Source organism: Felis catus, chromosome B3 (assembly GCF_018350175.1).
Source record: "Felis catus isolate Fca126 chromosome B3, F.catus_Fca126_mat1.0, whole genome shotgun sequence".
Taxonomy (NCBI): Eukaryota; Metazoa; Chordata; class Mammalia; order Carnivora; family Felidae; genus Felis; species Felis catus.
In genome coordinates, this window is record NC_058373.1 from 40,872,502 (window position 1) to 40,884,899 (window position 12,398).

The window sequence follows — 12,398 nt, forward strand, 5'->3', positions numbered from 1 at the left end:
CAGGTGGGCTGAGAATTTCAACTTGAATGGCTGACAGGGTTGGGAACAGCATGCCCTCCCACCTATAGCTCACTGGAGACATCTCCAGCTCCGAGTGCATTTCCGAGGTTGTTACCTTTTCTATGGTTCACCAGAGTTTCTACAACAGCATGCAGCTTCCGTAAGCGCTGCTCTTCACACTCTACTTCCTGGAGCTTCTCCTCAAACCACTGAAACACACAAGTCCAGATCTTTAATGGAGGGGAATCCTATAGGCATACAGCACAAGGGTTCCTTAAGGGACTGAATTACCTTAAAAGATAAGTCTCTAATCTGAGAAATGTCAGGATTTCTCAGGGCTTCTGACCCATAAGACTGAGGGGGCAGGGGAAGCCGAGAGGCACAGGGCTACTCACAATGTCTGATTCATTCATCTTGATGGTCATTTTGCTGACTGCGTCCGTGGCTTTGTTGAACATCTTGAGGAGACCAGCGCCACTCAATGTCTGGGTACCCACGGCGCGTGGCAGCTACAAGACCAAGAAGGCGGGGATGGCAAGTTATCTTCTGCCCCTATTTTAGGTTCAGAAGAATTAGTATCCATCAGATGGCATGCCCAAAACTTGCCAAACAATTATTTGAAATGTAGACTGTTGTTTTCAAAGGCAGTTAGACACATCTGTAACTAGCACATATAGAAAGAAAAAAAAATCAAAGGACTATGTTTAACATAATAACAAAATTTTCATTTTGAGATAGGGTACAGAAAGAAAATACAGTAAGATTGTTATGTAGCCAGGTGACCTCATGTTGAGATGGTCTGCTATCCCAGGCATGAACTGCTTAAATACCAAACATGCTTTTGTTAAAAGTTACGAGATCCTTTGGATAAGCATACTCTACACACAGCTGGACTTAAGGTCTTGAGAGGCTCTAAAGTTGTGCTGTGATTACATTTGAACAAAGGTCTAAGGACAGGAGCATTATTTACTCAGATTGGGGTTACTTTTAGGGATGATCTTGTTAAGCCAACCATGCCAAACATTTAGAAACAATTTGGTTGGTTCAGTCTTACCACTTCTTTCCTAAAGTATGAAAGGAATGCTAAAGAATCTACAGTAAATATATTATACGACAGTGAAAAATTAGATTTTAGTGCTCAGGACGGTTAGTCAAGTAATTCTCAACTTGGGGCCATTTTGATACGTAGGGGACATTTGGCCGTGTCTGTAGATAATTCTGGTTGTTAAAACTGGGGTGGAGATGCTACTGGCATCTGGTGGATAGAGGCCAGGGATGCTACTAAACTTACAACACACAAGGCAGCTCTCTACAACAAAGAATGATCCAGCCCAAAGTGTCAATAGTGCTGTTGTCAATAAACCCTGTTTTAGGGGAATGAGGGAGGGATGAGGGGGTAAAAGGGAAAAATGGATACAGGAACCCCAGAGGAGGAATGAAAAGATTTAATCACTAAGTAAAGAAATTTTAATTAAAAAATTTCATTTGGGGGGGAAAAACCAAATATAGCTAGTACCATTTTCTTCATTAACATAATTCACACTGTATGCAAATTAAGTAAAAATTAACAAGTAAAAACACGGGGGCACCTGGGTGGCTCAGTCAGTTAAGTACCTGACTCTTGGTTTCGGCTCAGGTCATGACCTCATGGTTCCTAAGTTCAAGCCCTGCATAGGGCTTTACGTTGATGGTGTGAAGCCTGCTTGGGATTGTCTCTCTCCCTCTCTCTGCCCTTCTCACGCTTGCTCTGTCTCTCTCTCAAAATAAATAAATAAAAACTTAAAAAAATAGTTAAAAAAATAAATAAAAGTAAAAACAAAATGAAAAAATAAATACAAAATGATAGTCCTATCCTGTCACTTATTTCCTTCTACTTTTCTTTCATATGGGATACAACATCGTTTGATTCCAGTGTTGCTTTTGATCTTTACTGACTAACATGTTCCTATAGCTCTATATACCTGCTGTTTCAAGTTTCACATTTTATTTCATTTTTTAAGTTTATTTATTTTCGGAGAGAGAGAGGGAGGGAGGGGCAGAGAGAGAGGGAAAATCCTAAGTAGGCTCCATGATGTCAGCGCGGAGCCCCATGTGGGGCTTGATCCCACCAACCATGAGATCGTGACCTAAGCCAATATCAAGAGTTGGATGCTTAACCAACTGAGCTACCCAGGTGCACCAAGTTTCACTTACTATTATTATTATTTTTTTTAAGTAAGCTCTACACCTGACATGGGGCTCAAACTCACGACCCCTCAGATCAAGAGTCACATGATCCACCAAGTGAGCCAGCCAGGAGTCCCATGTAATTCTTATAATATAGATTTCCAATGAATATATATGAACGCTTCTGTATACTTTTTGTTTTATGATGAGAATAAAGTATTTGCTGTATTGATATATAATACTTAATTCTTCAATTATTAGCAATTGGGCCATCTCCAGTTTTTCACAATCATGAATAGCCTATGCATAGCCTGTAAAACAGACGGTCTACTTGAATCAACACTTTTGCTATATGGCAGTTCTGCGGTCAGTGGTAATTGGTTTTGACTTAATGCCCTCCAGCTCCTTGCACAAAATAAGCATTCAATTTGAGCCAAGTCATAACCTATGAAAGACATACAAAGGACTTGCCAAACAGATCACTGTGTTGTTCCAGTAAAACACCAGGGTGCAGTCTGACTCCTGAAACCAGTTGCTTTTAGGGTGCCTAGGTGGCTGTCAGTTAAGTGATCAACTTTGGCTCAGGTCATGATCTCACAGTTCGTGAATTCGAGCCCCACGTCAGGCTCTGTGCTGACAGCTCAGAGCCTGGTGCCTGCTTTGGATTCTGTGCCTCCCTCTCTTTCTGCCCTTCTCCTGCTTGCACTCTGTCTCTCTCTCTCAAAAATAAATAAACATGAAAAAAATTAAAAATAAAATAAAATAAAATAAAATAAAATAAAACCCGTTGCTTTTGACTACAGGCAGAACTTCTTTTATTTCAAAGGCTGAAAACTACCTGTCATGCTTGAGGGCTTACAAATTAAGACACAGTCTTATACTAGGTTAAATGCATATTGAATGAACTAGTTTCATTTCACTAGAGGCAGGTATAAATTATGAAATTCAGTTTGTACAATACTAACCTCTTCTTTTTCTAAGAACTCCCTGACATCAGGATCCTGTAACATGGTAGGATGATTGACAATCCTCTGAAGGTACCTACAGGGTATAAGCAGTTATCTGGTTAGTCAACCTGGCCTCACAAGGTTTTGGGTGTCAAGCGTATGTCTTTCATTACTTTAAAATGTGCTCAGATAAGGCACTTAAGTATGACTCTGCTAATAAGCACAAATTCATGTTCTTCACATTTCCAAAGAGAGAAGAAAAGTAACTGCTCGGAAAGAGACCTCAGAGCCAATTATATCTGACTGCAAAAGAGAATATCATTGTCTGCTCACTTAGGGTGAGGAAAGAAAAGAAGATGGTCTGTTCCTAAGGTGGGAAGGTCAGAGACCAAGGAAAGGTCAGAGAGCTAAGAGAGGTGTGAATCTTTAATTCAGTCAAGTCTCATCTCTACTAACTCAAGTGAATGTTTCATAATTAAGTCTGTTTCAGCTTTTCACTTGTTCTTATGTTACTCAGGAAAATGGATGTATGGCATTTACCTTTCTAGAGCGGCCCTCCGTTTTTCAAGAAATTCTGCAGAAGAGGAATCTTCCTTCCCAACTTTTACTTTTGTCATTCCTGGAATGGAATTTAAAAAGTAAAAATAACTGTAAATCATCATGAATTAAAAAACAAAACAAAACAAACAAACATCTGTGAGAAAGCCCACAAAAGGAAAGGCAATGAGAACAGCATTACCAAAAACAACCAGAGGCCACTTCTACACCCCTACGTTGCGAGGAGACATGAACAAAAGATTCTTTACATGAGAATCATTTTTTGAACTAGTCTCAAAGTGCTGAAGGTTCTCAACTCTGGGACTTGCAGAATATTATATGTTTTCTAAAAGGGCCACAGGACTCTAAGTCTAGATGAACAAACATCAACTGATGGCAATGGGAAGGTTCCTCAGCTCCCCCAAACCTCCATCCAATTTAGTACATTTCAATCTGGAGGAATTAGGAATCATTTAAGACTCCTGATACCAATACCAACTCAAACACCACACGTGCACACGCGCGCGCGCGCGCACACACACACACACACACACACACACACACACACACAGCTGTGAAAGCTCAAAGCATAGCCTCCTACTGCACCCAAGGAAAGAGTACATGTCAAAACATGCTATTTCTCTAGGCCTCATGTGATTTACAGGAAAACACTGGAAGTATTTCTTTCCTAACCGTAAGATTCCACAGTTAAGAGAAGTATTTTTATATACTAAGTAGAAAGTATATTGCAGAAAGAACACAAAGGAAAAAATCCAGGCAGAATTAAAGACCACATGCTTACCTATTAGGCTTTTCTCGGGTGGAGGAGGGACAATAAAGCCATTCTGAGAATGTTTCTCCGAAAGCTTCTCGTAAAGACCCAGAAAGTCACTAAATCTTCTTTTCACCGCAAACTGTTTACTCCTGAACATTGGTAGGCTCGTCTTGGGGACAGAAAAAACACAAGGCGATATCATTTCAAATAGAAGAGGAGTATCTGTAAAGTCATCTGGTTGATGTGAAAGGAGTTTACTTCCCAGATCCCTGTCCTTTAGCCACCTGGCAAATAACTTTCTCCAAGGCTAAGATTCTTAAACCTTCTGAACTACAGTCTCCTCTGTCAGGAAGTCTACAGAGCCCTTCTCAGGATAAGAATATTAAATGCATAAAACAAAATGTATAGCATTACAAAGGCAACTAATTAAATTCAAATCCAGTTCTACTTCCAGGTTGAGAACACTTGTTCTAAAAGGAAACAGAGGGGGGCGCCTGAGTGGCTCAGTCGGCTAAGCGTCCGACTTCAGCTCAGGCCATGATCTCACGGTCCGTGAGTTCGAGCCCCGCGTCGGGCTCTGTGCTGACAGCTCAGAGCCTGGAGCCTGTTTTGGATTCTGTGTCTCCCTCTCTCTCTGACCCTCCCCTGTTCATGCTCTGTCTCTGTCTCAAAAATAAATAAACGCTAAAAAAAATAAAAAAATAAAAAAAATAAATAAAAGGAAACAGAGGTTGAAGTCTAAAGAGGAAATCTATGGTCACCTACAACCCATTCATCTTGCACTGCCTTATTAAGGGTATTTGCCGCTGGAAACAAAGCAGTGAAACAAAAGACAGACTAGAGGAGGGAGGATCAGGTGAAATATCTACACTGTAGACACTTTAAACTCTAAAGTGTCACAGGATCTAGAACTCACAGGGGGCAGGCCAACAAGTAGTAGTAAGACAATATAAAGGAAACTTCTAGCAAAAAAGACGAGGCCTATATCATAATGACAGATCATTTAATACTCACCAGGTAGGCAAAATCTAAGGAGGCTGTCCTTGCCAGTTGTTAGCAGGGGAGTATATCAATGGGAACTTTTACACACATGCCAGTGGGAGTATAAATTGGTACAAAGACTTTTTTAAAAGTTTGTATTAAAAAAAAACAGAAACAAAAACAAAAGTTTATATTCCTTTTCCTCAACATCTGCTCTATCTAGTACCCTGGGGGACTCTTCCTGTTTTTATACACTCTAGAGAAACTCTTCTACGTGTGCACTAAGAGACATGTGCAAGAAAGGTCGTGGTTCATAATTACAGAAACTGGAAACATGCCAAATATTCACAACAGGAAAACAGATAAATATATTATGCTATAATCACACAATGGACTAACTACAGCTACACACAACATGGATGGGTCTGAGAAACAATGCTAGTAAAGAAAGCGCTATTTTCAGCATGATGCCGTTTTTATGAAACTTAAGGACAAAGCAAAACAGCATATTGTTTAGAGATACATATGTGAACAATTTTTATAAAGGAAATGAGAGACAACTCAGGAGAGTGGTTGTCCTTAAGGTGTGAGGCAGGGGATATGACAGGGAGAAACACGCAGGCAGATTCAATGGTACTCATCTTAAGACTGGTGGTAGGTTCGGGGCTTCATTTTTTATGCTTCATAACCTGCATACAACATTGTGTAAGTTTTGTATGCATTAATGTTATATAAAAAAGGAAGACCAGACCTGAGGGGTAAAAGGGCAGGGAAAGTATTAAAAGAAGTTCCACACAGGAAACCTCATAAGAACTGACAATTTTTAAACAGATGACATAGTTTGGGGCAATCCACCAAACTAGTTCTAAGCCACAAAGTTCCTACAAAGGACGGGAAAAATGTCAGAGATACCACATGTCTTAATAAAACTTACAAAGTTTCACACTGAAGTGTTAGCTCTCTGGAAGAAAAGTGGAAAGGCTCAGATGAGATTACCAAAGGGATGCAGGCTTGCTCCATCTTGAGTAAACTTGAAGGAGGATGTTGGCAAAGAAACTAAGGAAATACCCAGAAATAATCTGAATGATGACCTTCTTGGTATAAACACCCAAGTCTATTAAGTTGGTTACCAGCTGGGTCGCTTGGACTCACCTGTGTTGTAACTTTGTAGGCTACATAGGCATTCATACCATCCCCTGTGGGAAAACAAGAAAGCGTGAGAGGAGTATTCTGCCAACTAAAGCAGTGCTGATCTTGCTAATATCTAACCAGGAGTCATAAACCACAGGGGCCCTGTATAAGAAGAGACACTTGTTTCATCTCCAAGCTTTATAAACTATCCTACAATCTCCTACTTTGCCTTAAGGTCTCTGCGGCACATATCATGCCCCCACGGATGCTGGCGGGGTCCCAGGTTGAGTTAAACAAGAGAGTCAGCCCCCTGTTCCAAGGCCAGGCTCCATTTATACCCTTCACAAAGCAGCACTGGATACTGACAATCCATCGGTTGTTACCATGCCAATATTTGGGCTGGTTATACACATCTGTCTAAAATCAAACAATTCTCTTGCTGTATAAAGCAGGAGGAGAAGGAAGCAACTGATGTAAAAGGAAACAAGCAGTTCTACCCTAAGCTAGCTCTGGGCTCGGTTTGCTCTTTCAGAAATACTGTCACGGACCCCTCCATTGGTGCTGGGGGACACTGACCTCTCTCATCTAGCATGTTCATCCAGAGCAAAGGGCCTGGCAGGAAGACGCTTCGGCTGCCTGATGTCACACAAATCTCTTTCCTGGAGGAATTATTTTTCTGAAAAAGCCTTTGACTGTTAAATAATTTGGGATTCAAGCAATTGTTTTTCTCTGTGGTAGTGTTCTGACCTAGACCACTTAGGGACATAAAGGCACCATTGACTCCCTGAGCAGTGAAAAGACATACAGTGGACTCTGACAAAGCTCCAGGGCTAGAATGTGGTGTTTTGGGTTGGTTTTGTTCCCTTCTTCACCCACTCAATTCTTCCTCACACCAAACAGGAAAACCTAGGTCAACAATTACTAGGTGCTTATGATTCTGAAGTGGTCCTGGGAGAGGGCCCAGGGGAAGAAGGTGCAGTACTGGATCGGCAGGGCACATACAGCAGGCAACCTGGTTTCAATGAGACGGCTAAGAATGCCTGTTTTTTTTTTTTAATTTTTTTTTTTCAACATTTATTTTTGGGACAGAGAGAGACAGAGCATGAACGGGGGAGGGGCAGAGAGAGAGGGAGACACAGAATCGGAAACAGGCTCCAGGCTCTGAGCCATCAGCCCAGAGCCTGACGCGGGGCTCGAACTCACGGACCGCGAGATCGTGACCTGAGGAATACCTGTTTTTAAAAAGGACATAGAGAAGTTGGAGATTATACAGGAAGGAAGGGCTTGTCTTCTCTACCTTTCTAATACTACCAAAAGGGTGTACGTGAAACAGAAATCATAAGCTAACCCTTAGAAATTACTGCGTATCAATTACCACTGTTAGTTCTCTTCTAACCACTACATCGCCTAACACTACCAAGAACATTTACCACTGTTAAAAGGAAAAAAAATCTAAATTTACTTTATAGAAAAAGTATTCAAAATTTCATTCAGAGGTCATAGTCAAATTTCCAAGTGGTCAAGCCCGTAATTTAGTGCCTGCAAAAAAGGAAGCCTAAGTGCAAACATACGTAACACCTAACAGCAAAGCAAGATCATCAGTTTGCCAGCCTATCAGCTGCTTTTACTGAGGCAATGAGTGAGGGAAAACATACCTACATGTACACACAGAGTTCATAAAATATGGAAATGGGCTAGTAATACAGCAGTTTTAAATTTACATTAACTTCCTAAATAATTTCAGAGAGTTGGAGATGGCATATGCAAATTACCATGGCTCTAAAAAGCACATCCTGGTAGAAGTGGGATCCTATTTATTTATTTGTTTGGTTTTATTTTTTGTTTTCACTTTTTAAAACGTTTATTTATTTTGAGAGAGAGAGAAAGAGAAAGAGAGAGAGAGAGAGAGACAGAGAATGAGAACACGTGCGCAGGGGAGGGGCAGAGAGAGAGGGAGAGACAAAATCCTAAATAGGCTGCACTCAAAGCATGGGAGTCCATCTTATGAACTGTGAAATCATGACCTGAGCCAAAATCAAGAGTCAGATGCCCAACCGACTGAGCCACCCAGGTGCCCCAAGGTTTTAAGTAATCTCAGTGTGGGGCTTTAACTCAGGACCCTGAGATCAAGAGTAGCATGCTCTACCAACTGAGCCAGCCAGGCACCCCGGTTTCTAATTATTTAGATGTGGGAAGGAGAAGCACATGTTGAATAAACAGCCCACACAAATAGAAGGTGTGGTTGTAAAAATCAGGTTTTTTTGTTTTTTGTTAATGTAATCTCTACATGCAACATGGGGCTCAAACTTACAACCCTGACATCAAGAGTCACATGCTCCAATAACTGAGCCAGATAGGGTGCCCCAAGATCAGGTCCTGAATATGAACATGCTCTAAGCAGCTGGTTTCTTGGCATCAACGTGACTAAGAATCTAGACTATGATACAGGGAATGAAAGCTTATCACCAAAGGGATCTGTGTTTAAATAAATATGATCCACAGGATGTTTAAATTACTGTTATGGAATGAATTCTGTACTCCTAAAAAGATATGTTGAAAGTCCTAACCGCCAGCATCTCAGAGTGTGACCTTATTTGGAAACAGGGTCTTATAGAAGCAATCAAGTAAAAATGAGGTCAGTAGTAGTGGGCCCTAATTCAATATGACTTTTGTCCTTATAAAGAGAAATGTGGACACAGAGATAGACATATATAGAGGGAAGACAATGTGAAGACGCCCAGGTACAATGTCATGTGACAATGAAGGCAGAAATTGGGGCGATGCAGCTACAAGCCAAGGAATGCCTGAGGCTCCCAGAAGCTAGAGGAGAGACACAGAAAACCTTCCCTAGTGCCTTCAGAGGGAGGATGGCCTTACTGACACCATGATTTCAGAATTGTGAGCAAATATATTACTGTTGTTTTAAGCACTCTATTTGTAGTACTTTGTTACAGAAGCCGTAGGAAATTAATATACTCCCTCCCTCTTCTCGTCTATTAAACTTCATGACTTTTATTTAATTATTTTTTCAAAATATCATGACTTTTATTTATTTTTGAATGTTTATTTATTTTTGAGAGACAGAAAGAGAGAGACAGAGTATGAGCAGGGGAGGGGCAGAAAGAGGGAAACACAGAATCCGAAGCAGGCTCCAGGCTCTGAGCTGTCAGAACGGATCCCGACATGGGGGCTCAAACTCATGAACTGTGATATCATGACTTGAAGTCGGACACTTAACCAACTGAGCTACCCAGGCGTCCCTAAAACATTATGACTTTTAAATATTAAAACAATTAGTATTATTCAATTATTCTTATTCTACTAAGGATTTAAAGCAGATAAAGTTTAACTAACTTAAAATCAATGTGCTTACAAAATACTTAGAAATAATGGAGAGGCAAAAAATAACCCCGCACATGTAATCCAAAGTACTGGCCCAGGCTCTACCACAGACCATATTGTGACCTGACAGGAAAGCTGCATTTCACCTAGTAGTCCTCAGTTTCATCTTACCAGTGCAACAATCTAGGAAAAGTCAAACTCAACAAACCATTTTGGCATAAAGTCTAATTACAGTTTATAAATTCCTGTTTCTAGGGGTGCCTGGTTGGCTCAGTTGGTTAAGCATCCGACTTCAGCTCAAGTCATCATCTCACGGTTCGTGGGTTCGAGACCCATGTCAGGCTCTGTGCTGACAGCTCAGAGCCTGGAGCCTGCTTCAGATTCTGTGTCTCCTTCTCTCTCTGCCCCTCCTCCACTTGCACCTGGTCTCTGTCTCTCAAAATTGCATAAATGTTAAAAAAAAATTTTTTTTTTTTAAATTTCCTGTTTCTAGTTCAGAACAAAGGGTTGGAAATTATATTTTCCTCTTGACCATATAAACAGCACCCATGTTTAGGAGGAAAGGTTCTGTAAAGCCCCTTTTCTCAGGGACTGTACCTAGAACAAGGAAAGTTGAGGCCTGTTGCTCTCTGCTCGATAATAGCTTTCACAAATTTGTGACAGGGGAAGGCCATCCAGAAAACCCAAGTTCTGACCAAAATTATGTATTGTGCTTTTTGAAAACCCAACTTCCCCCAAACTTGACCAAAATTCAACCAGGTCCTTTAGTCATTACCTATCAAAGAGAGATACAGACTTAGGTACTTCTTTAGGCTATCAAGAATGCATGATAAATAATACGTAACAAGAATTCCAAACTTTTTAGGGGAAAAACAAATTTAGTACCCTCAAATTTTAGAACATGTTTTAGGATGCTTAAATAGAATTTATGATTTCACAGAAAAGTAAAATGGTCTTATCAACTCTGTGGGAAAAAGCAATTTTTGGTTGTTTTTTTTTTTAAAACGTTTATTTTTGAGAGACAGAGAGTGTAAGTAGGGGAGGGGCAGAAAGAGGGGGACAGAGGATCCAAAGAGGGGCTCAAACTCAGAAACTGTGAGATCATGACACGAGCCAAAGTCGGATGCTCAATTGACTAAGCTCAGGTGTCCCTCAATGTTTGGGTTTTTAAGAAAGGATTCTGGGGCACCTGGCTGGCTCAGTCAGTGGAGCATGCAACTCTTGATCTTGGGGTTGCAGGTTCACACCCCATGTTGGGTGTAGAGATTGCTTAAAAATAAAATCTTTAAGAAAGAATTCTAATAGCATTTAAAGTCTCTGATTTTTTTTTCCAAAAGCAAAAAAAAAAAAAAAGCCTAATAAAGTACTAGGTAACTACTATTTCTAGCCTTAGAAGCATAGCAAGGGGAATAATCTTACAGGAGAGAGAATGATGAAGCACTTCACATTTGCTAATTCAGCTCTAGAGGTAACCATGTAGAAACTGGCTAGCCATGTTTTCCTTGGCCACATCCTAACATCAGAAGGATGTTCAAGTACACTTACCTATCTTCTCAGGATCAGTTATACCAACTGTCAAATCAAATTGGTCTTCCTGTTCTTCTTCCTCTAGCTTTTAAAGAGAAGACAAACCATCAGAGTTAATACACAAAAAAGGCTGTTAATTTTGCCCTGTACTTACCTAGTTTCAATATAACAACATTAATTTATATCCTTCTACACATTAGTGTTAAGTTCTGTCCATTTCCAATAATCCCAATGAATCAACCTCCACAATTTTAAGGTGAAGATTGCTCAAAGGACTTTGTTACATCTATTCACCTAAAACCTTACTGTGATCATAATGAATAATTACTAGATTTTGGAAGACTTGTGTTTGTTGGGCTAAAGAGGGAATGAGGAAAGACTATACTCTTGAATATGGGAGCTTCAGACATTAAGTATCATTAGTGTTCACTGAAAGCCTCTGTGTTATCCTCTGGGTAATAGATACTCTGACCAGGAAAGAGTTCTTTATTGGGTTTTGGCTGTCCATTAACCATAAAAGTCTTCTTCAAGAGTCATAAATATTTTTTCAAGGTTCATAGTCAACTGAACTTTAGACTGGCAACACAGTCCTAAAAATCCAAAAGAAACAAGACCAATAGCACAAATTCTCACCTCCTCATAGCTTGTCTGGGGCTTAGAAGAATTTGTGGCTTCCTGTGGAGGAAGAGAAATCAGCGCTTTGGCTGGCACCTTCTTCTGATTATTTTGTGTACTGTCCAGGGAGAGCTCCACTGTGGCATCTAAAAATAGTTGATATTTTACAATGCAGATCCATAATGGGTCTCTGATGGCTAAACTTCAGTTCTATAGGCTAAGACAAAAAACAATAGCAACCACTCGCAATACTTACACGTTTTCAAACTAAAAGAGTGAGAGTAGAGAAATTTGACCCAGGTGAACAGAACAAGGGAAGAAGTTTTTACATAGATAAAAGGGGAGAATGGTAAGGGAAGTGCTCTTTTGGCACTAGT

The 12,398-nt window shown here is 40.4% G+C and overlaps 1 protein-coding gene across 3 annotated transcripts in view; it reads right to left on the reverse strand.

Annotated features, from left to right (window-relative positions):
• SNX1 (sorting nexin 1) overlaps window positions 1–12,398 on the reverse strand; it is a 41,642-nt gene that overhangs the window by 8,498 nt on the left and 20,746 nt on the right. For all 3 annotated transcript variants that reach the window (XM_023255221.2, XM_019832270.3, XM_003987049.6), the window contains exons 3-10: window positions 12,040–12,167; window positions 11,425–11,491; window positions 6,559–6,602; window positions 4,453–4,594; window positions 3,654–3,732; window positions 3,132–3,207; window positions 396–509; window positions 116–209 (exon numbers count right to left, since the gene is read on the reverse strand). In XM_023255221.2, coding sequence (XP_023110989.1) covers window positions 116–209; window positions 396–509; window positions 3,132–3,207; window positions 3,654–3,732; window positions 4,453–4,594; window positions 6,559–6,602; window positions 11,425–11,491; window positions 12,040–12,167 — 744 coding nt within the window. The remainder of the gene's footprint in view (window positions 1–115; window positions 210–395; window positions 510–3,131; window positions 3,208–3,653; window positions 3,733–4,452; window positions 4,595–6,558; window positions 6,603–11,424; window positions 11,492–12,039; window positions 12,168–12,398) is intronic.